This window comes from Aquila chrysaetos, chromosome 2 (assembly GCF_900496995.4).
Source record: "Aquila chrysaetos chrysaetos chromosome 2, bAquChr1.4, whole genome shotgun sequence".
Classification (NCBI taxonomy): domain Eukaryota; kingdom Metazoa; phylum Chordata; class Aves; order Accipitriformes; family Accipitridae; genus Aquila; species Aquila chrysaetos.
Genome location: NC_044005.1, coordinates 42,496,200 through 42,522,454, shown reverse-complemented (window position 1 = coordinate 42,522,454; position 26,255 = coordinate 42,496,200). Strand labels below are relative to the sequence as shown.

At 42.4% G+C, this 26,255-nt stretch overlaps 2 protein-coding genes across 3 annotated transcripts in view; both read right to left on the bottom strand.

Annotated features, from left to right (window-relative positions):
• Positions 1 to 19,477, bottom strand: part of EHD4 (EH domain containing 4) — a 33,157-nt gene extending 13,680 nt beyond the window's left edge. The window contains exons 1-3 of one of the 2 annotated variants that reach the window (XM_030042534.1): positions 19,204 to 19,477; positions 10,574 to 10,750; positions 5,810 to 5,907 (exon numbers count right to left, since the gene is read on the bottom strand). In XM_030042534.1, coding sequence (XP_029898394.1) covers positions 5,810 to 5,907; positions 10,574 to 10,750; positions 19,204 to 19,439 — 511 coding nt within the window. In that variant the 5' untranslated portion in view covers positions 19,440 to 19,477. Of the gene's footprint in view, positions 1 to 5,809; positions 5,908 to 10,573; positions 10,751 to 11,390; positions 11,770 to 19,203 lie in introns of those variants that run through there. The other variant, XM_041128079.1, reaches the window with a different exon arrangement.
• A 2,821-nt stretch (positions 19,478 to 22,298) lies between these two features.
• The window catches only part of LOC115353588 (cytosolic phospholipase A2 epsilon-like), a 39,309-nt gene continuing 35,352 nt past the window's right edge, over positions 22,299 to 26,255 (bottom strand). Inside the window, exon 21 of the mRNA XM_030043241.2 lies at positions 22,299 to 23,509. Within this exon, the coding sequence (XP_029899101.1) occupies positions 23,199 to 23,509 (311 nt within the window). The 3' untranslated portion in view covers positions 22,299 to 23,198. The remainder of the gene's footprint in view (positions 23,510 to 26,255) is intronic.

Below are 26,255 nucleotides of genomic sequence, written 5' to 3'. Positions count from 1 at the left end.
ACACTAACAACCTAATCAAAACCAGTATGAGTTAATATATCTTTATAAAAATTTAGCACGAAAGAAAGGGATAAGCGAGATCTTGTACGTCACTTGCATGTGACAACAGTGCACAAATCTGAGCCACACAACAACCTATTCTGATTTCACTCACGTAGAAGCAAATATGCTTGAAATGAAATACATAAAGTTGCAAAATTAAGCAAGTTAAATTCTATTAAGTTTTCCACAAATGGATATGTGAGAAAGAGACTTATAAGGCTGGATAAATATATAAATTCCCACCACACATTTGATGCATTTTGAACTGTAAAAACAATTGTAAAGTCAACCAGTCTACGTTAACTAACAATAAATCTATTTTAAATTAATTAAATATTAATGAGGCATTTGCTTTGAGAAAGAAAAGTCGACTTGTTGAAAATGGGTAAGAAAAAGACCTCAAAAAAATCTGAAAAAATTATTCATTTTAATAAAAATTTGTCATTAGAAGTGAACCTATTTTATATACAGACTCAGTGGTTACACATTAGAGTATATCTGAACTACAGAGAAGTAATACATGGTTAAATATTCCAGCACCGAGACACAACGCATTTAGGATTGTCACATACAGTACCTGTGCGTGGATTAGGACTTTCAAAGTTGAGCAGTACTAGGTCAAGACTGATCAGTTTGGAAAACTTGACCAAAAAAATTTGGTGTTGATACTTCTCAGCCTCTTGCTGCTCTACTGTTCCTAATTCTTCAAAGGTTTGTTCCCAATGACTCATGTCAGCAGTTATATCCAGCCTGAGGATCTGTGTCTCACCAGGTACAACATCTACTTGCAATGCATATTAGAAAGTCACAAGTCACCCTTGTACCCAGCTATGGAGCAGAGGGAGCAGTGATCCACCAGCAGCACTACAGAGCTCTTGAGCTCATCCCAAGCTGCGGGGAAGGAGAGAGTTGGTGCCTCCAACAGAGGCATAACTGTTGGGCATCAGTAAAGGGCTGAGCAGAGACCATAGAGGAGAACAAAATGAAACAATGTGGAAGAGAGAAAAAAGTTGGAGAGAAACTGCATGTGGTTACCAGTCTTGGAAACACTGATGGGAGGAATGATCGTGAGCTCTCATGCGTCATTAGCACAGGGCAAAGCACCAGCCCGGTGCATGACAGCCACCAGCCATACTCAAAGATACAGCTGTGCAATCGTACAGTACGAGCGTGGGTCAATTTTCTGTGCCAGCTAGTAATAAAGATCTGAACACATGGTAGGCTTTCCCTTGTGGGCCCAAGGTAAATAATTTCTGACTTGCCCTAATACCATCTCCCAAAGCTTTTGCAATTCGGAAAACAATCAGGGAGGCTTGATGGGCTGCACCCATCCTCTTTGAGCACAGACAGGCAGAATGTCCAGTTCTTCCACCCCTGGGGCTGGCACTACTGGTGCAGCAGAAGAGGCACCTCTCAGATGAAGGCTGCAACGAGGAGCCTCCAAGCTCAGCGAAGAGCACCCACTCACCAGATGAATCAGGGGCAGGCAGGGTGCCGGAGTGATCCCACCTGCCATTGCTGTCTAAGTACCAAAACCAAGGCTACAACACAATTTGGATAAGAGCAGCCTTTCCCCCCTGCCCAATGTGCTGTTCTTCTAATGTTTTGCCACAGGTGAGCAACTAAACTGCCCAGTCTTTCAAGTGGAGCTCAGTCCCACATAGAAAGGTGCACTTTTTGCTGTCCGGGGTGGAAGTTTCCAGTTACGTTAACGAAAGCCTGTCTCAATCCAGCACCCAGGACAACACTCTTACTGCACTCCCGTTGCTGGACTAATCCTAAGGGGAATGTACAGTGTCTCACTGCAAGGGAAAGCCTGACACAACGCTGCAACTATACACATCACCTAACTTAATCCATGACTGCATTTTCACAAGCCAGATTGAACTGAGAAAGTTACCTGTATTTAAGTAACTCCAGTTCCAAAAATGTAAGCTAACCAATATCCTCCATTCTCCCGAGCTCCTTCCCCATACTTGAAACTCTTGCCTTCATGCCACTCATGGTTCATGATTACCAACCCTCCTCCCCCCGCCCTTTCTGAAAGCAGCTCCTCCCCACACCCTGCCAGACATTGCTTCTCCTTCCTCCTCTCGTTGTTCCTCCCAAATACTGCAGACCATACGCACGTTTGTCTGACACGGGCTTTGTGAACGTCACCAGTGATGCTGCAGAAGCGGCGCAGGGACGGGCATTGTCTGACGGGGGACAATGCTGGCACACGTCTGCACATTCTCCTCCAGCCCCTTACGCAGCCCCTCAGCTGACAGGCAGGACGCTCCTGGCACAACCTCCTGCCCACAGCAGGAGCGGGAAAGGTGTGTCACGAAAGACAGCTTTGAATGTTGCGCTCTGTGTGTATTTTTGACCCTTCAGAAAGCAACCAGCTCCTTCATCCATGGCCTGGATGCTTTCCAGAGTTATAAATAAAACATGCTGGTAAGTAGTGTATATCCTGTATTTTTACATAGTCCCTTTACTGTTTTCCTCCATTTTAAAACTGGAAGTTAACATTTGATTGCTTTGCTACACCCTGCTCCTAGTGATACCTGTCAAACTCTATCATTATGCAGGTGTTACATCCATTCATAGGTAAATAGTTAAGCAGTTACTCACAGGAAGATGGAAAAAAACACCAACAGCAAAAAGTGAAGGTTTTACACTGAGGTCCTGTAATGTTATTCTTCCATCAAACACATTAAAACATCACCAATAAGAAAAATTGCTGCTCACAAATGTTAGAAACAAGCTAAACTTCTAGAAAGCTAATTTAAAAACTCAGATATGAACAGACACCAACAATGTGCAGAATAGAAAGCATCTAAGAATACTTATCAGGTGTTATTAAATGTCATATTCCATTACCGAATTATGAAAAATCTCATCTTGTATATATTATTTAGAAAATAGCAGCAAGATTCATAAGGAAAACAAAAGTTTAAGATATAAACAGAAAGAAACTAAAAGCCTAAAATATTTGCTGAACTATAAAATTTTGAAATACGAAATTGTGAAATTGTCAGAAAAGGAATTCTGAAGAATCACCCTGTGTATTTAGGCTTTCCTGGCAAGCACAGAAAAGCATCCCTATGTTTAAGTCTGTAATCACCTTCACAGTGAAAGGAAATGGCAGTTCCCATAGTGAAGCATACCAGCTGCAACCTTTTTCAGTGAGAAGCAGCCAGTGAATTTAAGAGGTAACAACACACATTTTGTAGGAAAAACCTTTGTTGGTCTGAAGGTGTACAAACAGAACCTTCTCCAACAGAGACACATTTAGGGACAGCAGAAAACATCTTGTAGAATCCTGGTCACATTGGCACACAGTGATTTAAAAAGTAATCTAAGCAAGTCAAACTTTAAAATGTGCTAAATTAGACTTGTAGCATAAATATGTCAAAGTCAGTCCAACTCCTGCAGGAAGCAGGTCAGACAGGCTTTGCTGTGTGCAGCACCACAGGACAAGTCAAGTTTGTGCTCCACCTCCACAAAACCACCTGTATGAAAACTGCATAAGCAACCCAAAAGTCATACAGAGGAAATGTATCTGACTATGCAGTATTTCAGACACAGGTGAGCGCAGTATTGCCTAATCATCAGCGCGTGCAATAGGTTGATACAGTGACTTGTAGGTACTTCACGTATGCTGATACCTAAGTATATGAAACCTTAAACCTTGGCAGCAGACGCCCGGCAAACCTGGGGCACAGAGAGAACAGCGCTCTAAAACTGACTCCCAAAACCTTATTTAGAGTACAACCACACTGATTAAACTGCATACAGGAGAACCACATTTGTGATAATAGAACTATGCCAAGTTACGTATTCAAGACAATCTTTCACACATTGAAAGAAAATTCATGAAATGCAAACTAGTCAAGTTAAAGCCTGCGAAACAGGTAAGAGTTAGAGGTTATGACTCAGCACTGTCAGCTTAGGTGAAAGTCTACCATATCAAAGGGCAGGTCAGCTAGGCCATAAAAGCAACTGACAAGGCACATACCATCAAGAATTCTGAGCAATAAAGGAAAAACAGTCACATGTTAAGTTACAAGAGCAATTCTAGATGGCAGTGAAGAGCCATGGTCCTTTAACAAACACAGGATTACCAGTGAAACATAACCTGAAGTGAAACACAACTATCCCACTGCGAAGTCTGGGACTTACTTCCACAGCAATCCCTAATGATGTCGAATTTTGTCATACAATTGCTTACTTTTTCAGTGGCATATTAATATCATGCTCTAGTTTTCTGCTTATTTCATGTTTGCTTCCACACTGTTATAGAAGTGGCAGCAGATACTTGAATGCTGCCAAGCATCATTTTCCCTTGATTTAAGAAGCAGAGAGGGAGAAAGATGAGCCTGGTTTTTCTTGGTGGAGGAAAAAGGGAGCTAGAATCCATAACAGGGAAGCAGAAGTAGGAGATTTAAGACCATCTTTGATTTTATCAGACTCTGTGTAAACTGAGACTTAAATATTTTGTGGACATCTTATGAGAAGATTAAAGATGGTTAGCTACATATGTGGTAATTTCTGCCTAGAAATAAGAGTGCCAGCTTGCAGTATTTGTTTTACTCATCTGGTTTGGCAACATTCAAGCCTTTGCTTGCACAGAGGTAGAGCACTCATTGCTGTTCATCTCTGCTAGTTCACCAATATATCACATACAGGAAAACACAGCTCACCCCATGATGAATGCTTTACATGACTATATGAGCAATAAAGAGGACAAAAACCACATTCAGACACTGCACAAAGAAACCAGAAACATCTAGTAGACCAGTTTACTAAGCAAGCATAGTTTAGATCACAGTCTTAAATTAGTCTCTTATTCTGTCACTGCAATGTAAAGACAAAACTATGGTTGCACAGCTGGCATATATTGTGTTCATTCCAGGATATCCTCAGAAAATGCCAGATGTGGTATGTTAAAGAACGGATTACTTCCCCCTCCCAAGTTTCCATTTCTTAAGCAAAGGTCTGAAAACAGAGAGCAGCGTAAGCCACACACTGGATCACCACCATTTGCAACTCCACAGAAACCTCTGACATGCACTTAAATGCAGCTGAAGGAAACAAGGAAGAAAGTTATTTACCTCATGCTGTTTTAATAGTTTCTTAAAGACAGGCTAATTTCTTAAACAGCATATTAAAGACAAGGTTCAGTTCTTCACAGAATTTTCATTTTATTAAAAAAATATTCTCATTCCCTCTTCCTCCTGCTACCTTAACTCTCTTGACTAAAAATTATATTATGACATGACTGAGCAACCTTAAGAAGCAACACTAGCAGCTGTGCCTACAATAAAAGCACTTTATTTATAGCCCAAACCCCTCAGTTTTTAAACATGACCAGCTTGAAGAGGTATAGCTATTATGAAACATTTCTTCATTCATGAACTTCAATAGTATATATGAGTCTATTCATTATTACTTTGTGGAAAGCAATTAAAATGATGGAAATAAGGCTTTTTCTCAGGAGCGTCAAAGCACTAATTAGTCAACAGACCATACAACCATAGCCATTTGCAGCCATGGCAGCAGGATGAGAGAAATCCCAACCTTACCAGTTTTCAAGAGAGAAAATTCCAAACCCTACTTCCAGCCTTAAAACATGGGTTTAACAGGGCTTATAGTAAGAAAGTTTGGGACACACCACCACTCAAAACCACTAAAACAGGCCTCCAACAGATTAGGATGATGACTTGTCCAGTACAGCAAAAATAGTTAGTGAGCTCGGTTATTTTCAAGTCCTGCAACTCACCTCTGCTGATGCGCTGCTTCTCTCCAGAGAGAATGCCAGGGCTGTCAATGATACTGATGCTCTTCAGTACCTGGTTAGGTAACTGAGAACACATGAACCTGCGGGAAAGGAGGAGAGAAAAAACACTAATAATAGGTCTAGCTCACATGTACATTGTCCCTTGAGAGCTCCCCTTCATATATCTGCTTTTAGAAAGACTTGAGTGAGATTTTTAACAGAAAAGTTTCTTAAGCCCTAATGAACCCATATGTCTGGGAACCATACATGTTCAAGAAAACAAAATGTAAAGAGAGCTGTCAAAAAAAACACAAGAAAACCTTATAAAACCATATGTAAGTCTAAGCAAAATTTGGAATTTTATCAGTGCAAGAGCTGACAACATGGGCCATACATGCAACATTAAAAAGACTGCATAAAACAAACATTTTGCTAGGACTAAAATTAGTAGACACAATAAACAATACTTCACGTACTCCAACATTTTCCCAAATTCAAAGAGATTCAAAAGAAAAGGGGAGCAGGCAGAAAGCCATACTGATAACATGTTTATATTCCAGTTACTGGCAAGTCACCCCCTCACCTGGTCTGGCAGCATTTGAACAGTCCCTGTCTCTAACCTACCACCCTCCTTAGGTGGGGCTTGCGGAGGACTGAGAAACAACAGTATTTCTCCCACAAACCGAGCAAAAGCTTTAACACTGCCAGAATCGACAGTTCAAATTACACACAGCAGGCTCTAAACAATAATCTCCTGCCTCTCCGATGGGAGACAAAGTCAATGGTGGTATTATGAAAAATGAATAATTCACGAGGCCTCAGAGTTATGCAAAAAACACTCTGTGTGTTAAATCCAAAATACTCTGATGCTTCTGGGACAGTGCAGGACTGAAGAACTTCACCTCCCTTCATCATAAACTGCCTTTAAGAGATTTGCATAAGAGTTTAATCTTCTTAAGGGGTAGCAGCTGAAGACGTACTAGCAAGCAGACAGTGTAACCTGCCCTCCTCCTGTGAGCCTGCAGAGCTTGGCAGCCATTCTCCTGGAGGCAGCCCAGCACAGAGTTAAGCTGCAGGCTCAGGCCATAGGAGAGCTGCCCTGTGTTAACCCATCGCTTTAGAAGGCACACTGCCTCAAGAAACAGGGTATCACCCACAGCAAATTTTAACCGTACCAAGGTCAAACAAGAACTTTAAGATCAAAGATAATCTGAGTTAAGATGAATTCAGGCAGTCAAATATCACACAAAACGTAAGATATATCAAAATTTGGAAGCTATTTTTGGACAGATAATGATTCAGATGATTCAAAGGAAATCAGGAAGAAAAAAAAAATCTTTACACCTCACTTCACCTTGTTTTTCAGGTGTCCTTGTAGTAACGAGTCCGTAACAAAAGCACACAGCATCTCTTCTTGGGTACAACAGAAACGGCAGCATCAGCTATGCCCCTCACTGAAACCCAAGAGGGGAATAAGGAAACAGCAGCCACCTTGGCCTGATAAAACCTTAGGGTATGTAAACAGCACTACCCTTTTTTGTCTTGGGTTTTTTGGGGGGGGGGGGGGGGTTTGGTTGTTGGTTTTTTTTAGTGGAACATCAGGTGTAGAAAATACTGCATATCCTGAAGTAAACTTTTCCACTAAGGCTAATCTTTTTAAGAGATGCGTTTGAAAGAGCAGTGAGGTACTATTGAATAAAGTAACATTTTTTGAACTTTACAAAACCTAAAGGAGACACTATGTTAAAGCAAACACATTTTGTGGAAGCATAGTGGACATGCATAAGCAACAAAGAAAACACATTTAACCATGTCAACCGTTACAAAAATATACATCACTAGTATGTACAACATGAAGTAGCTTTCACAAATTTGGAACAGTGTAAAGACTAAATTTTCTTTTTTTTTTTTTTTTTAAATCACTGTTAGAAAGCCCAGCACTTTTTTTAGTATCACTGAGATCTTTCTAGGCCTACTGTACAAGACAACAGGCACCATTATTTCAGCTGAACAATACAGCAGTATTTTCACTTAGGCATCACCCAAACTGGGACAGCTGGAAAAGGCTGTGCAAGAAAATAGAGAACTACAGGCCTCAGAAATGGAAAGACATTGCAGTCTTCACAGCAGTCATTAGTGGCAAAGGGAGAAGGAAAGTATACAGGAAAAGAATACGAAATAGAAGGATAAACTCAGAATTAACTGGCTGCAGCTTTTAGAATATATCCATAATCTAAAGACAACAGACGGGTTAAAAATCTTACATAAAACTAATATTTCAGACAACTTAAAACTGTAATGCTAATTGTATCTGAGTATCTCTTTTTGACATTGAGATTTGGCTCTGGACCACTATTTCTTACATGACCTGTGAGAAGTGTGATTTTTAAGTTCTGCCTCAAAAAGCAAAACTACATACTATCTACTTTAATGACAACAGACCTTCACAAAAAAAAGCTTTATAAAAAAACAGTTGTGCGAATGATGTTACTGTAACTGCTTGTGACACATTAGATCTTTGATACTGTCATGTTTTTCATATTATTGTAAAACTATTGTTAAAGAAAACCAGCAATGTTAGACTATCCTTGCAAAAATAAGTTACATTGTTTGCAAAAATGAAAACAACTTTGTAACCACATGATTATTTTTGGTTTTAGATTAAATTTGGACAACTCAAAGAATCTAGTAAGAATTTATACTCCTTTTTGTGTCCATTCAAATACCCATTAGAACAGAGCAGGACCTCGTGTTTCTTCTCAGCAGCACCAATTTATTTCCGTGATCTTCTGGTATACTGCAATATTCTTTCCTCACTTATTTTAACCAGCATCCAAGGGCACTCTATGTCCTGTCCCCATCCCCTTTTCCCCCATCTTTCCTTAAAAGTACACAGGAGAAATAAAAGACAAGTTTCTACACTCAAGAGCCTTACAGAGACATCTATCACAAGCAGTGAGATACAGGGGGAAATAAGAAGGGGTCATGGAAAAAAGAGGCAAGGTAACATCAATAAATTAATGTGGCTAATTAGTAAGTACAAGCCTTGATTGTGCTACTGTCTTCTTGTTTGTTTTCAGTTTCTCCATTACCTCAGTCACTGTTTCCTTTCATGTCACATTTAGATGAAAAGGGCACTTGACTTCACAGCCTAATTGTCCACAGCCTTGTAAAAGTAATATCTTAAGTTTTTCCACAAAGCAAAACACTATGATTGTGAAATCATTCAAAAAATAAAGAGGTGAGGGAGAGAGAGGAGTAGAGAGAAATATATTAAGACAGGAGTGAAAAATGTAATGTTGGGTATAAAGCATTGTTACTGCCAGCATGGCAAATGAGAGAAGGCAAAGCAAAATACATAGTATGATCACAGGTAAAGATGACAGGGAGAAGTTACTCAAAGATGCTGAAATAAAGCCTAAGACATTTTCAACTAGGTAAAGTAGGAAAGGGAAGTGAGTGGACAGTATTGAAAAAGCAGCAGTATGATCATAGTGGCAGGCCAAGCATGGTGCTAGGGGAATATAAGCACCTAGACCTCTGCTGCAAAATTAAGAAGCAAATGTGAATATTGGGGAAGATATGGTTGCTTACAGCACTGCAATATAACAATATAACAAAATTGTTATTTAAAATGGGACTTGACTGCAGCTTCCCAGAACACATATTATCTCTCAGCAAAGTGATAGCCAAGCCAACTATAACCAGCTATAAATGTTCTTCAGTGAATAAGCACAGTGAGAGATAAGACTGTACATGAGGAACTTTTAACACATACGCCAGTGTTATCAGCCAAACAGGAAGGTTTATTGTTAGAAGAGAACCAATTTAGATTAATGGGCTTGCAAAACCAAGCCTCCATGTCAAGCCACCATCAAATACAGGAAGAAAACAATGTGATTGCTCACACAATGCGAACAAAGTTATTAATAACTTTTAACTGGAAATATTTACAGCTGGACTTCATAATCCTAAAGGTCTTTTACAACCTAAACAATTCTATGATTCAGGCTGCTGCTTAAGTTACCCATGGCAATACTCACAGCCTCTGAACAACTTTCCCCTTTTTTGCCAATACCCAGCAGCCATCCAGAAGCTAACGCTACCATCCTGGTCTACAGGACTGCTTGAAGACCAGCTAGTTAAACAGTTAACACCTTGAATGTGTACTTTATCCAGGAGGCATAGTCAAATATTATCCATTCTTGTAGGCCTTTTTACATATCCCAGCAACTCACAACTTTAAAGAGCTATACCAAGACCTCAGGTGAGACCAGCATAAAGGAACAAGACAGCATCAAAGGGAAAAGATCTCTTCCTTTTTTGGATGGTAGTTTTCAATAATAGTACTAACCTACCAGTTTCACTGAGTAGGGAGATTTGTGTCCAAACTGATCTTGAGTTCCAGCTGGCGTAATGCCTTACAAACAAGTTAGCTGGTGGAGCGTTTCAGCAGTTCTCTGTGAACTGGTTTTAACAACGATTTTCTGTTCTGATAACTGAATATATATATAAACACTCCTTACCTTTTTAACTTTTTTTAAAGTTTTACACAGCTGTATGCTACTACTACCCTACCTAATACTGCTTTTTTTTTTTAATTCACTTAAAGAACCACTGCTCCTGGTTGTATTTGAATATTTATTCCATGCTGTTCAAAACAAGTACAGCAGAAAAAACTTAGTAAAAAAACAGTGATGCCTGAAGGTGGTATCAAGTAGAAATTTAAAGATAAAAATCAAAAGACAACAAGAAAACAGATCTCACCTGTTCAGGAAAGCATTTCCAAAGCGGCTGAGTTTGCGGAACGGCTTCTTAGGATCAACAACTAGGGCATTTCCAGGAATACTTCCTTCTGAATCTCCATACATCACAGCAATAAAAGAATCCGTGGTAGGCTCTGGACCAATCCGCATGCCTGGAAAGTCTTGTTCGAGCAGGTATCTAAAAATGGAGAATACATAAAGTAACAGAATGAATGACTGGGAATGATAACAACAGCAAATACCTATAATTTGCTTGAAAATTCCCAAGGATATACATGCTCTAGAATAATAAAATTACATTTTTCCTGCATTTCATTATTTCTATTAACTAGGGAGGGAAAAAAACCCACCAAAAAGAAACCACAACTGAATTCTAGTTTTTCACAAAAACTAGGTAAAAAGATAAAGTAAATCCCTTTACAAAAACAGGGTGGAAGTATACCCTCAACCACAGCACCTGAACCACTCAAATGGATGTTTCTTCCAACGATCCCAGTGCTGTAGGTTACACCACAAGACACTGCTACTTTTGTGTGTATTTTCAAGCCCATAGAAGTGCTGCTGGTACTAAAAGAGAGTAGTCTGAAACAGCGCATGAGCAGTGTCAGACTGCTGACAGATCTAACCCTTCGATAAACTCAGTATGATTTTACTAACTTTAACTCATCTTACCACAGGCAGAGATAACACAGTTATGAGACAATACAGTTACATCTGTTTGGGAGTGAGGAAAGGACTTTTTTCTTTTGACCCGCATATCAAAAAGTAATTGTTAACTAAGTCAGACCTGCAGAACTTGAGGCCTAACGGTAACGTACTTCTGAGAGGCAGTGCTGTACCAGCAGAAACCACCTTGCATCTTCCTTTTAGTAATCCACTCAAGAGATGCAGAAAGCACATACTCAATGGACCAATTCTGATACACCAAGTCTTGACTTTCCAGACAAGAAGGTCTCGAACAAAGGATATGTGTATTCAAATGCTAAAACTTAATGGAAGCAGAGCGTGCATTTACAGAAAAAGCCTGTCTGCATCCCTTCTTGGACAGCAAGTGAGAAGCAAGAGAAGCCCCAAGCCTATCAAGCAAGCCTCCAGCTTACAATGTTCCTCTGGCCTACACTATGACAGCTGCCACTTTTCAAAACCAGAAGCGGACAACCCTGCTTAACTTTAAAGCATGAGTGCTACTGTCCTCATTTACAACAGCATCATCTTGAAAACGTTCACCTCAACATTAAGACCAAACTGTTTTCAAGTGTGTTGTAATTTGACATCACAGGAGCATTAAAATTCTCCAATCAACTCAAGTCATCTCATAATTATTAATTCCCTGGGTTCCACGTCACCCTGGAGTTCTTAAAAACCCCCACAATTTTAACCAACTACAATTTAACTTTTTTACATAATCAAAGCTGGATTCAAATGAGTTCTTCAGGCACAGGTGATGGTCCTACATCCAATGACAGCACTAGTTAAGTTTGAGCACATCTATATTAACATTGGTCTTTGAATAATAGTTTTTTTCTGGCCCTTAATCCAAAAGCACTATGCCTGTTCTGCTAGTGCTGGGTTGACCCTGACTGGACACCAGGTGCCCACCAAAGCTGCTCTATTGCTGCCCTCCTCAGCAGGACAGGGGAGAGAAACTATAACAAAAGGCTCATGGGTTGAGATAAGGGCAGGGAGAGATCACTCACTAATTACTGTCACAGGCAAAACAGACTCAACTTGGGGAAATTAATTTATTACCAATCAAATCAGAGTAGGGTAATGAGAAATAAAGACTAAATCTTAAAACACTTTCCCTCCACCCCTCCCTTCTTCCCGGGTTCAACTCCACTCCCCATTTTCTCTACCTCCTCCAACCCCAGAAGCACAGGAGGACGGGGAATGGGGGTTGGGGTCAGTTCATCACACCTTGTCTCTGCCGCTCCTTCCTCCTCAGGGGCAGGACTCCTCACTCTTCCCCTGCTCCAGCATGGGGTCCCTCCCATGGGAGACAGTCCTCCACAGACTTCTCCAGCGTGGGTCCCTTCCATGGGCTGCAGTCCTTCAGGCACAGACTGCTCCAGCCTGGGTCCCCCATGGGGCCACAGGTCCTGCCAGGAGCCTGCTCCAGCGTGGGTTTCCCATGGGGTCACAGCCTCCTTCGGGCACCCACCTGCTCCGGCGTGGGGTCCTCCACGGGCTGCGGGTGGAGATCTGCTCCCCCGTGGACCTCCCTGGGCTGCAGGGGGACAGCCTGCCTCACCATGGTCTTCCCCACCGGCTGCAGGGGAATCTCTGCTCCGACGCCTGGAGCGCCTCCTCCCCCTCCTTCTTCACTGACCTGGGTGTCTGCAGGGTTTTTTTTCCTCACATGTTCTCACTCCTCTCAGCTGGCTGCAGTATCTTGTTACACAGCAACTTTTTCCCCCCTTCTTAAATCTGTTGTCCCAGAGGCGCTACAACCGTCACCGATGGGCTCGGCCTTGGGCAGTGGCAGGTCTGACTTGGAGCCGGCTGGCATTGGCTCTGTCGGACATAGGGGAAGCTTCTAGCAGCTTCTCACAGAAGCCACCCCTGTAGCCCCCCCACTACCAAAACCTTGCTACACAAACCCAATACAATTTCATAAACAAATATTTGAGAGGACTTGAAGGCTGCTTTTGCTGCAAAAAACATTCTACAAAGTATCTGTACTTGCTGAACAATCTCTGTCTTTAAATTCAATACCCAAATACTCACAGACTTTATAGATCAGTGCACAGAAGCTGAATTTATGGAACAAATACATACTACGTACACATTTCAAAAATCTTTTTCCACTAGCCTTAGCAAACTGGCTCCAATCAGCTCAACCTATGATCTGGGCGGTTTAAAGCATAGAACAGTTATTTACATGACATTTCCTGCAGCTTTCTGCTTCCAAACAAACAAATTAGAAAATGCCAACGCTAAAAACTGTGGAAAAGGAGGAACACAAGAACAGTCATGCCAGAACATGGCAAAGTCAGTTTGTTCTACTTCTAGAATTAAGCTGTACCTAATGCACAGTAACAGGGAAATAAAACTAACCCCTCTCCAAAAGCAAAAAAACCCGAACACTCAAAACTTCTCTGCCCGTGCAGACTGTACAATGCAGCAGATCCCTCATCTTTACAAAGTAGATCATGTATCAAAACGAAGACAAAACTCCTTTGATAGCTCAGCAGTTGAACACTTTATGCATGGAAACCCAGGACTTTCAAGTATGTAGCAAACAGCTAAACACCTAAACCAGAAGTGTATTCCTGCCTCCCCATGGAACACCATTGCAGACTAGAGCCCTCTAAAACAGGATGCAAAGGCTAACTCACAAGAGCCACTACCATTTTCACTAAAGCCACACTGGACTTATCTACAGCATTGATTTTGAAAGATCAATTATACTTTGAACTTCTAAAATAAGATTTTTAACTTGCCACAATAAAACATTCTCCTTCAAAGTGTCTCAATTTTGCTTTTAATCTTTGCCCTTCTTTTAAAAGAAGAAAGGATCTCTATGAGACTCCTCACTAAGTTCTTCTCTTGATATGAATTGTCACTCCCAGACTTCTGCTGACAGAGGCAGCAATTCCTAAGGTGGCAACACATACAAGAAGCTCCCAGACAGCAGTAAAGAACATTGTACTGAATCAGATGCACACGAGAGAAGTCCCAGATCCCAGGTCACAGAAAACTACATGATGGGATCTGAATGCAGGATAAGACACCTCCAGGGTGACAGGATAATTGCTATCCATGATAAGCTCATGAACCTGCCAGGCATGGTTATGGACGTTCAGCGGTGGTGGTCTTTTAGATGACTAAAAAAAAAGTAATCTCACTGCCTGCTCATTGCTGCACATGTAACGCTTGCAGAATTTACAAAGAGTTGGAAGTATGGAGCACCTTTCAGGATTTCCAACATCTGTATTCTTAGCTCGGAACTCAACAGTGCAAATTCAGATTAGCTGCTTATTGAAATGACTAAACAAGAATAAAGTGCTACTGAACTGCAATGATACTTCCAAGTTAACTTCACAGATGCAGCTTTAAAAAACAGACTTTTCTAGTGATAACAATCCAGGAAGGCAAGATCTCCTTCCAGATACTAAGTCCCACCCAACAGTCACAGTGCTGAGCCTGGTACAGCTATTCAGGACAGGAAACACTTTCCAAGGCAGGTCTTTTCCATTAGGACTGGCTCACAGTTGCACATCAACAATCAGTACAGACTAAAATAAACCCTAATTCTTCAGCACTGGCTGTACAAGCTATATCACACTTCCTCTCAGCATGAAAATACAGTTTCACTTAGGTACACAAAAGGGATGAGCAGTCTTCTTGTAAAGTGAAAAAGCTGCAAATGTTTTTGTACACTATGCTATATTAACACAGGAAAATACCTGGATTTTTAGCATCCGCAACTGCATGCCCTTCTCAGGAATTTTCAGCAGAGAGGGAGTTCAAAAAGGTTCACAGGAAGAATGCTTAAAAATAGCGAGCGTCCCAAAGACAGTCTAGATCAAACAACAGACATCCTGTTGACTCTTCTCCCTTTGTTTTTACCTGGGCTATAACCTTTCTGCTTTGCCAATAAACATTCATTTATGTTCCTTTGCAAGATGTATAGCCCGACTATGGGAAACTGGTTTACAAAGTTCCAGAGATAGCAAAGATTACTCACAGTTGCGGATACTGATAATCATCTGAAGTCTAAATGCTTCAGCTAAGCCACAGTAACACACAAATGCAGGTGAGCTGGACAGAGCAGCATTGAGCAGGAATACCCTGTGACGCATTGGGAGACCAACTCAAGTCTCCTTTCATAAGGCTGCTCACCTCCATACTCCACCAAATCCTCCACACTTTTTGGTTTTTTTTTAAATACAACAAAACTAGCAGGTGTTTTCTTTAGTGTAAGAATTCTGCTCCAAATAACTCAAGTAAGACTTTCATGTAGAGCTAGCAACAAAGAAGTTCCAGCTTTCACCCAAAGAAATTAAGAGGGACCTTTTCCCCCCTGAAGAAATAGATGCAGCCCATTCTTGCCATACAAGCAATTGCACACTACTTGCAGACTCCAGATATTATGCATACAAAAGGGTGCTTTCACAAAATCCAGCTCTGGCTGAGTTAAATAGAAGGAAGTTTACCATTTTAACCTCTGAGTAATACCCCTGAGCAAAGTAAAAGCCCAGCCTGGCAAGCTGAGGAATTTAGTTTTGTTTTTCCTCATCTTGATAAGTTCTTTAAAAAAAAGTCAGTCTCTTACACTTTTAAAACGGAAAAGCTATTAACAAATTAACCACTATTAGACTAGAAGTTTAATTCATTGTCAGAAGGAAAGAAAAAGGTCAGCAGCTACAAACTTGCACTGACCAGCTCCTATCTCTTTTTCATACACTACAATTTTCCTCTCCTGTCACTCCTGTCCCCACTTCTTTCTCTAAAGCAGCCAGGAGAAATTGAGAGAATTACAGAAGCTGCAAGGCCAAGCAGCAAGATAAGCATTTGGCCCTCACCCATCCCCCCACCCCACTAAAAACAATCAGACAAGTATTAACATTGGGCCTGGATATATTTGTTTGAACTGTCAGCATTGTCAGACACTTGAATAAACACTTGAATAAAACAGTATCACAACACTACACCTTAGACAGGGAAACTGGCTGGTTTCACTGCATTGTTCCAAGTGCAAAGAGGATAAACAGCATCAAGTGAAAAACCAGAAGAGCTGTTAAGAGACCTGGAAGCATTTGTTTGGTTGTCTTACTCCCCAGGGACACTCAGTCATTGCTGGATCACTGTTTTCCATGAAGGCTTAGTGGAAGGAACTAGGTGGATGTGGATGTGTCAGAGGTATGAAAATGTGAAGTTCTCACGATAATGTCTAAATCAAAGTAAATCCCACATGAGTATTTGTCAGCGAAACAGAATTGTTATGTTCACACATAAACCTAATAGTAAACACTTCAGTAGATCTAGTATGCCCTCCTGTCTATGAAATGGAGAAATGTGGAACAAAAAGCAGCTTTAATTATGTTTTAAAATAATGTTTGCTTGTTAAAAGACTAGTGGGGAAAAAAACCAAACAACTGTAGTCTAAATTCTAAGAAACACTATCTATATAAACGCAGAATTATAACAATCTTGAGAGTGCATGACATTTTTTCCATGGGAAATTCAGCCTACCAGAGGGTAAATTTATTTGTGGCTGACCTGGATACTCTAATATTTTCCCATGTCTTCTAAGTCTTGCCTTCAGCGTACAAGCACTACTCTTTTTTGCTTTTCTTTTCCTCCTCTAAATTGGATTTTGAGTAACAGTCACTGTGACACTATTGTCTAAGTTGCTGCCCACCTTGAATGGAGCATTTTCTCATGCTGATTCTGCCAATTATTATCTATTCTACAGCAAACACTGATGTAATGAATGTTCATCATGGTGAGGTCAGACTGTGGTCCTTTAGAAGCAGTAACAGCTGTTCTATTACTGACTGGGGCTCCACAGTCAATTCCTGTCTTCTCCACTTTGCAATCTACCTAAAATGGGGACAGGAGAAAGGGGTAAGTGGGTAAAGAGAAAGGTGCATCACAGTAGAAGTCACCTCCTCCATTGAGTCAGATATTTTAATAAAACTCAGGAGAAAACATCTTTGAAAACTTTATCTCTGTCAAATTTGTCTGGACATCTTCACCCAGCAGTGATCAATGCCAAAAAAAAAAAAAAGCTGGAAATAGCTGTAATATAATGATACTACTTTTCTCATTCAGACTGTACGTTAGCATCAGTCAACCCTATTGCTCAGTATTTTTTGGTTAAGGTGATAAGTTACTCACAAAGCAACAGTACCAGAAATACATCTAAGGCACTGCAAGGAATATCAATGTTTCTAAGTGCAATATTGACTTGCACTCCAGTCAAATATGGGCAACTGTAAAGGACAGAGAAGTTGAATGTCCATAAATCAAGAACGTGTGTTGTCATCCACAGCAAACTCTTAAAGGAGGAGCAAAACGTTTCCTATGAATTGCAAATGACACAGCAACTCAGCTGACGGGCAGAACAGGTTCTGGTACATACGTATTTGGGACTGTTCTGTCTCCGTATTACCCACGCTCTCATCGTCCCCTGTCCATAAGCCAGGTAACAACACTTACCTGGAAATATATACAGACTAACAAAGCAACTGTAATTTTAAAGAAGAAAATGAATCAGCATGACTAGAGAAATGTTAGGAAAACCCACATCACCCTCCCCACAAACACAGGCTTTCTTGTGACTACCTTTGGGGATCCCGAAACTAAGTTTCTCTTCTTTTAATTATAGCCCTATTTCTATTTTTTAAAACATTCCTCTGAGCAAAACCACTTTAAGTGTTTGCAGGAATTCACTCATCATCTGTAAAGAACCAGGTTCAACTTCAAGCCTCCAATTACATAGTCGCAAAACCAGAAAAGAAACATGATTAGCTCTGTAAACATCTGAAAAGCTCTCAGATGAGTAAAGGCAAACATTGCTCTTCATTGGAAGAGGGAGGTAGGTCTCTTGCACCGTAAAAAGAAAACAGTGCTATGGTAAGGCAGCCGGTAACCTTTGGAACCGAAAGAGAAACACTTGTAAAGTTTACAGAAGTACTGTAATGAAATTCAGACATAATAAGTAGGTCAAAATTTGATCCAAGTGACCACTCAGTGTCTTTTGGAGAGTTTTGTATAACTTTAGACTGATTTGTAAGGGGCATATGAGAGGCAAACACACTCAAACATATGCAAAATATTCGCAAGCTCGTAATACCCAAGGCACGCTTCAGCTTCCTAAAAATCGCTAACAAACTTAGCAATAAGGAAGACAGGAAAGACAGAAAATACTACAACAGCAGCAACGTTGTTAAGCTGCCCTATTAGTGATATTGCTTGTTCAACGCAATTGACCACCAGAGTTGGGGAGAAAAAACCCAGGACTTTCCAGATACCGTGTGTTTTCTGCCTTCATAAAACTGTTGTTGCGTTTCTCTCTTATCTTCACATCCAAGCTATGCAGCAAACTACTTTTGGGAAAGAAGGGGAGGGGAGGTAAGGCTAAATGGTCTGTGACAGCCGATGCAGCCATGCCGGTTGAAATAATTTAGAGATTAAGAAAAAAAAAAAAAAAAGAAAGAAAAGCTAAGAGGAAGTGGACAAGGAGGGTACACTTTCTCAGCAGAACGTGAAATCGAGATAATACCCTCGAGCAGGAAGCTGGCAGGCGACTCGCAGACCATGTAACAGAGCCGGGAGCGGCACCCACCCTCGACACAGCGTGGGGGGCTCCCGGATAAGCCCCGCTCCTCGGGAACGACCCCGGGCCGCCGGCAGCCGCCGGCCCTGCCGCCCCCCGCGGCGGAGCCGTTAGCCGCCTTTCGGCGGGACGGGCGCTCCCCGCTCCGCGGCCGGGCTGCGAGGGCGTAGCGGGTATTTTGTCGCGCAGCAGAACGGCCCCGGGCAGGAGGCGAGGGAGGATCAGCGAGCAGGCGGCGGGGGGCGAGGCGGGCGGGGCGCCGGCCGGCGTTCCCCGAGCGGGGCCGGGCGCGGCGGCGGCGGCCTGAGGAGAAGGAAGGGCGCGAAGCACCGGGGGTCGCCTACCGGATGAAGGTGGTCTTGCCGGTGCTGTACTGCCCCACCAGCAGCACCATGGGCTTGTTCTCGAAGTCGGCCTCCTCCAGGGCGGGCGAGTGGAAGTCATGGAAGCGGTAGTGCTCCTCCAGCGGCAGCAGCTTGCGGAGGTAGAGGTCCCGCAACCCCCCCGTCACCGTCTGGACCACGTCGCCGCCGCCTCCCCGCTCCCGCCCGCCGCCCTGCTTCCCCAGCCAGCTGAACATCCCGCCGCCAGCGCCCCGCCGCACTGCTCGCCCGCCCGCCAGCGCCCCGCGCTCGCCGCCGCCGCGAGGGGCGGGGGGGGGGCAGAGGGAGCGAGGGGCGGTCCCGGCCCCGGCGCGGAGGCGGAGCCAGCAGCGCTGCGCGGGCGCGGCTGAGGGAGGGGCGGGGCCGGGCAGCGCCCGTCTCCCTGAGGTAAGCCGCCTTGGCGCCGGGTGGGTTAGGGGGTGGGCTTGTTTTTGAGGGGGGATGTTGTTATTTTTTCAGAATCAGTTGGGTTTTTTGGGTTTTTTTTTAGCCACAAATGCGCCTCTGGAGGTTAATTGTACCTGCTGCTCCTCCACGCTAAAATTTCGGCGCCTTGCAGTGAAATCCTGGAACCCTGTGACAGCTCCGATCTGGAGACAGAAGCGCCCGAATGCTTTTCGTGTTTTTCTGGTGATGGGCGCCGACTTTGGACGCCAGAGAAGTGTGTGACTAAGCGCCGCCGGGGTTAGCTACGGCGTGAGGCAACTGTTTTGAAGGCAGTGAAAATTCTTAGTAGAACACTGAAATTTTGCTGTGGGACGTGTGTCGCAGATACGGCCACTAGCTTTAAGCTTAGGTCTTGATACTGTGTTAAGCCACATGGGAGGATCACCTTTTCTATTGATTTTACAAGAGATTTTAATGGAATACAATACCACATTCACTAAAACATTGAAGAAAGCAGGAAAATTAGTCATTTTTTTCTCTGACATAAAAGTTTGTCTGTGCTTGCTCACTACGTGGAAAACAAATGCTTGGGCTCCCAGTTTAAAAAAAAAAAAAAAAAAAGGAGGAGGGGGATTTTTTTTCCTGAGTCTTTGTGTAAACATTATGTTAGAAGTGTATCTTTTGTGTTAACACACTTATGGCCTTGGCTCCTTTGCAACATCCTTATTTAAATCCCTTTTTGCTGGGCCAGCACATCTACTGATTCACATTTTTAGCTATGTACCTTTCTTCCTAATTTGCATCTTGAATACCACATTTTCTCTATACGCTCCAGCTCTTTTCTAAATACATCAGCAGGTTTAGATGTGCCCTTTCCATCTCCCTCCTCCACGTGCTCTTCCTCAAAGAACAGATGTTAGGCTTTAACAATGCTCAGTCCTGAGCATTTAACCAGTCTGCCTTTTCTTGGCTACTTGCTTCACACTTTATTTAGGGCTGTGCATGTGTTTTGCAACTCTTTTGCTGCAATTTCCATGCTGAGTCTAAAGATTTTACACCATTTCATGCAGGGTCTTGCTGACTGGCTTCCTCATTTTTTACAAACCCATTTTTACAGTTTGGTTTTGTATCCCTCTCATTTTCATGACTTTTCCCCATAGATTAGTCTATAGGTAATTAAGTTATCCTTGCAGTTACTTACATCTTCTCCATGTTACTTCAGTAATTTCTTTTAAATGAGTCTAGTCTCACCACATCTTTAGGAGTTCTGACTACTCCTGATCATTTATTATCTGCAAAAATATCCGGGCTGTGGAAAACCTAAGTACTGCAGTCTGGGGTGAGACAGATTTCCCACTTGTCTTTGATGCATCCAGTATTTAGTGACTGGAGAACATCACAGAAAGAGGGCAGGTACAATACTGTCTCAGACTGTCCTCCCAGCCTCTGGGAATTGATGATTCAGTGCAGGACTGAGGCAGATGCAGAACCTTTGGGTTTTTTAGTCCTCAAAAATTTTCCATTGAATGCATCAATCAGTTTTTTTGAATGCATAAGCTTTTATCAACAACATCCATGGTCAAAGAGGTCTGTAACTTAATTACAGAACTACCTTACTTTGTTAACTTTGAACCTGCTGCTTGCTAGTTTTGTCTGATCCCCTCCAAGTCTTGTATTAGAAAAGAAGTGCTCAGTCACTCCCTGTTCATCTCTCACGGGGCACTCCAGATTTCGTAGATCTCTCTTCTCTGCTTTTCACTCCTGTTGTCCTTTTTCTAGGTTGCAGATTCCTTATCTATTCGCCCCTTGTGTGGAAGCTATTCCACCTCTTTGATCAGCCCTGACATTTTCCTCTGTGTTCTTGTTGAATATAGAAAACTCAGAGGTACAAAATAATTATTTCACGTAAGCTTTTTGAAATGGGGTAAAGTGTTCATTGTTCTCCATGACCCCTTCGTGGCTGGTGGAAAGCTGCCGGAAGGGCAGGGAAGTGTTTGCATTCACACACCTTGTTCTGCTTGTCTTCAGACTTCCTGCCTAGATGCTTCCTGCTGTTAGTGGGATAATTTTTGCCCTTCAGACAATACAGCTCTTAACTGTATACGGGAACCTGGGAGTCCTTCCAAATTCTCAGGTCTGGCTGTGCCCTCTGGCTACATCCCATCCCATATTGCGATGAGATCCAGCATGCATCAGCACGACTGCCGCCTTTGCTCTCATGTTTCTGTGGGAGGTAAACCCTGGGCATATAGCCCGGACAGGAGCAGTATGGGCTCCTGTAGTGTACACCACAGGTAAGTGTTCACTGGCCTAAGTGGTAAACAGAAGGATTACATTTCTGGGCACCACCTAGGAGGAGACCCTCGACCTTGAGAGCAAAGGGATTTGCAAGGCTTCCATTTTTGGCCCACAATAACAGGATCTCTTGACAAAAGATACTACAGCAGAACTGAGGAGCAGGGAAGCCTGTAGGAAACCTGGGCTTGTAGATATGTCTAATAAATAAATCAATAGCATTGAATAAAAGTTAATTTAGAAAAAGAATAAACAGAGTCTTGGAATTCCATCTGTCAAAAAACCAGACCGCTTACCTGAAAAGAGCCATGTTAATGTGATGACCAAAACATCAACAAGAAAGTTGAAAGTTAATGTTCTGTTAACTTCAGTTTGCAATACTCTATGGCAAGTTAAAAAATCGCATTTGGGTGAGTGATATTACATATACAATTTTAGATCTGCTTTGTCTGTGTTTCTGGTGTCTTTTCAGATGTAATAGTCTCAAAAAGTGTGAAGCTTTAAACCTTTGGTATGTATCAATAACACTTAAATCCATCTTAATAAAATAAATTATCAGGAGTCAGTTCTTGTAGAGATGGGTCTTAAATGTAATCCTAAACTCAAGGGGTGCCAGGATCCTGGGGCAGTTCACATCTGGGTCTGGAGCAGGTATAATTTCTTCTTCAATAATTTTTCAGCAGCTATGAAATAAGTCAGCATGTTGTCTTTAATTGTCTGGCTAGTAGAGAAAGAAGCACCTAAAAGAAATGGCTTTAACATGTATTTGCTGTGAAAAATGTTTATTTGCTGTAACTGACTCCAAAAAAGTGTTTTATTATATAAAGTCTAATACTTATTTACATTCACATAAAGACTCCTTAGTTCACAAATGGGATTCTTGGTTTTGTTTTAGAGACAATGGATTTTGTTCTCTGCTGCATTTCTGGACTGACAATCCTCTCTTTTTATAGCACAGGTAGAGCACAAACATGGCCAATGAAAACTTCCTCACACTTCCTTGTCCATGCATTTTGGCCTTGGCTTGAAAGGTCACTTCTGCAAGCACGAGCAGAGTACAGCCTCACCTAGCCACGCTCCTGAGGTTGCCAAGGAGGGAAGCACATTAATTCATTAAGGAAGAGCTCTGGGTTTTTGTGTTTATTCCCTTCACTGACAGACAGGCTTTTAGCATTTTCGATGGCAAATGAAGTGCTATTCTTAGCATTCTTTGGCTTTTCTTCACTTCGTAATCAAATTCCTTTTCTTCTTCGTTAACAGGACTCAGAGCTATTTTATTTCATATTCCCTAGTGCTGGGCAGTCAGCCAAATGCTGGGTTCCCTCTCTATCAGGCACAGACATACCATCCCCATTGGGAGGTTTTTGCAGTGGTTGCTCTTTCTTATGCTGCTTTTTCCGCTCCACGGCGGTGCGCAAGGCCTGAAGAATCAAATCTTTATTGTTCTGGATGTTGTAGTAACTTAGGTTCACCAGTTTGTCAAAATCTTCCTCTGAATAACTCAGATTGTTTATGTAATATGGACCACAGGTATTGGCAACATCAACATCACCCTCTGCCAGCTCTGAGGGACTACGTTTCACACCTAAGGCACAAATAATGACTTGGTTAATTAGCAAAAAGTAATTAGGGTCTGGGTGTTTCTCAGGCATGCACACATAGTGGATCACAACCCAAAATTTTCCCTCCACAGGTGTTTTATTGCTGGGATATCTGGTTGGCAACAGGGGCTGGAGAAGCTGGTGGTGGTGAGGCAAGTCGGTGTTGTCCTGGGTACTCTTGGAAATGCCAAAACAAGTAGAGTAGTTCCTCTTTTGAGCACAGGAGGGTGAGAATCCCTCCTTTACCTCTGGAGTGAGCTATCAACATGGTCCCCAGGTCCCTCTCAGCGCTGACATTTTCCCAGCCCCAGCCTCTGCCTTGCAGCTGTCTCCCAGCCATCGGAGCACCCTACACTTCTAGCCAAGGTGCGAGTAAATGGCAACTACTCCTTCTCTCTTTCCTCCCCTTCTCCCAAAGCAGACAACAGCAGCAAGGACCTCATGACAGCATGGTTTCTTTCCAGGTAATGGGCCTGAAGCCACTGCCACTTTCTGTGCCTTCCAGCTTTGACTCTACATCGTGTTATTTCCCTCACTACTACCCTTTCATGCCTCCAGAAATAGGCTGCTGAAATTCCATGTATTTCAGTGAGCCAAGCTTTCCAAAAACACACCTGCATTTTCAGTGACCTGAGAGATATTCTTTCACCCAGCACAACTTAGCACAATCTGCTACATCAAGTCTTGGTTCCTACTGGGAAGAATTATAAAAAAATACAGAAAACAGACCTAAACAATCAGATGCTATTATCTAAACTGAGAGACTTCACAGGGTCATTTTCTGGACATATCCCGGAAGCAGACAGTGCAAATATTTACAGTAATTTGCTTGAGTTACCTACTACTATAAAAAACTACAGGCTTTATGTAACCTCAACAGTGAGAGTGACCCTGATATTCCCTGAATCACTAAGATTTGGCAGGGACACTGGAAGAACTTTTCATGCCCATTTCATCACCCCAGGATAATCAACATATATATCACAGACCCAGGCAAAACAATTAGGCAGGTAGTCCCACAAGTGTCGTCTCTGGAAATATTAGATCCGTCATATCTTATGATCTGAAGACAAATTCAATAAACTTATTTATTTTAATTCATTTGACAGTAGAAACCAGATTCAAAGCTAATGCGGAACTTTATTTGCAGGCTATCACAGGGCAAATATTCACAGGGACCTCCACAGTAAGTTGTTGGTACAGGGCAAAAAAATACCCAAAGCTTACCCTGGGAATCACAAATCTCAACAAATTCATAGATGCGGCAGATGTAAAACACATCTCCTGACTTGTTTTGCTAGGACCTTCATAAGTCACCTGTGCTTCAAAATAATAGCTAATCTCAGCTTGGACCCGGCCATCTGCTTTAGACAGTGACACCATGAGTGGTTTTGATTTAGCTGTTGTTTTAGACACACCGCCACTTACTGAGTTGGTGGAAATACATCTGTACATTAAACTCAGTAGATGCAACATGCGCCCTCTGAGCTGAGGGTGTGTTTTACATGATATACTCAGTGCACAGTAGGCAAACCTGCCTTTCCTGAACTCAGCAAAAGCGAGCACTCTCTGCCTGCACTCAGAGTGCAAGAAGCCCACTTGGCCATATTAGTTTTTGCTCGACTCTGCACTGATGGGACACAGCATATGGGCAGGCTGAACTTATATCTACCTGTTAGAATGTAGAACAAACAGGTTCTTGAAAGGGAGGAGGTCAATTAATTTGGTTACATTCTGCAGATTCCTGGACTCCAGTATATGCCTTTGACTGCTAAAGGACAGCTGAGGATCCCACCCCTGGGCCAGAGACCTGAAGATGTGGAGATCCACTGCTGTGTGCTAACCTGTACACCTGACACGAGGGCTCACACATGCTTTTTTCCTTCCCCATCATTCCCACGGACCCCTTGATTTTCTAACAGCTGGCATGAAGGAAAGAGAGCAGTAACAACCCAGAAATGATAGATAATACTGTCAGGGATAGATAACACAGGTTAACACAGGCAGGAAATATAATGCTTGTTCTCTCCTCATCACAGATTAGAAAGCGTCAGACAAGAGAATTTTTCTGTCAGCTTCCAGTGAGACTGTCACATTGGCAAGAGGGTGCTACCATAGTGAACAATCACCCTCCACAGTCACAGATACCTGCAACACCTGTACCAAAGCAGGGGAGCAGGCATTGGGAAAAGTCAGCATGTCTCTTACTGACAGGACCACATGCATTTGGGAAATCTTCTTTAACAACATTGATCTAACAACATTGATCAAAGGGTTCAGGTTTTCCTCAAAGGGTCTCTCCAAGTCTGAAAGATGTGCTCCTCCCGCCTTTGCAGACAGAGTTACAAGGAACTGGTATCACTCCAGTGAAGCAGTCTAAGCCTCACACAGAGAATCCCCTTTCTACTTGATCATGGAATAGTCTAACCAGTGCAGAAGTAACCCAGTTTGAATATGTCAGTTTTACTCATTTACCGGTCAGGCTTTAAATTCCCTTTGCTGAACAAGCTGATGGATGAGCTGGCTATGGAAAAACTGCCCGTTCATGTGATTGAACTAATACTTCACATGCTATACAATTTAGATCTGGGCTAGGGCATGGTACTGAAGCACTATAAATTAAGCTGATCTCTGCCTGTCACTAACAAAGGGCAGACATCCATTCACAGCCTCCCAGGACTTTCTGCAGCATCCATCCTGCTGCTATGGAGGTCAGGTCTCAGCTGCAAG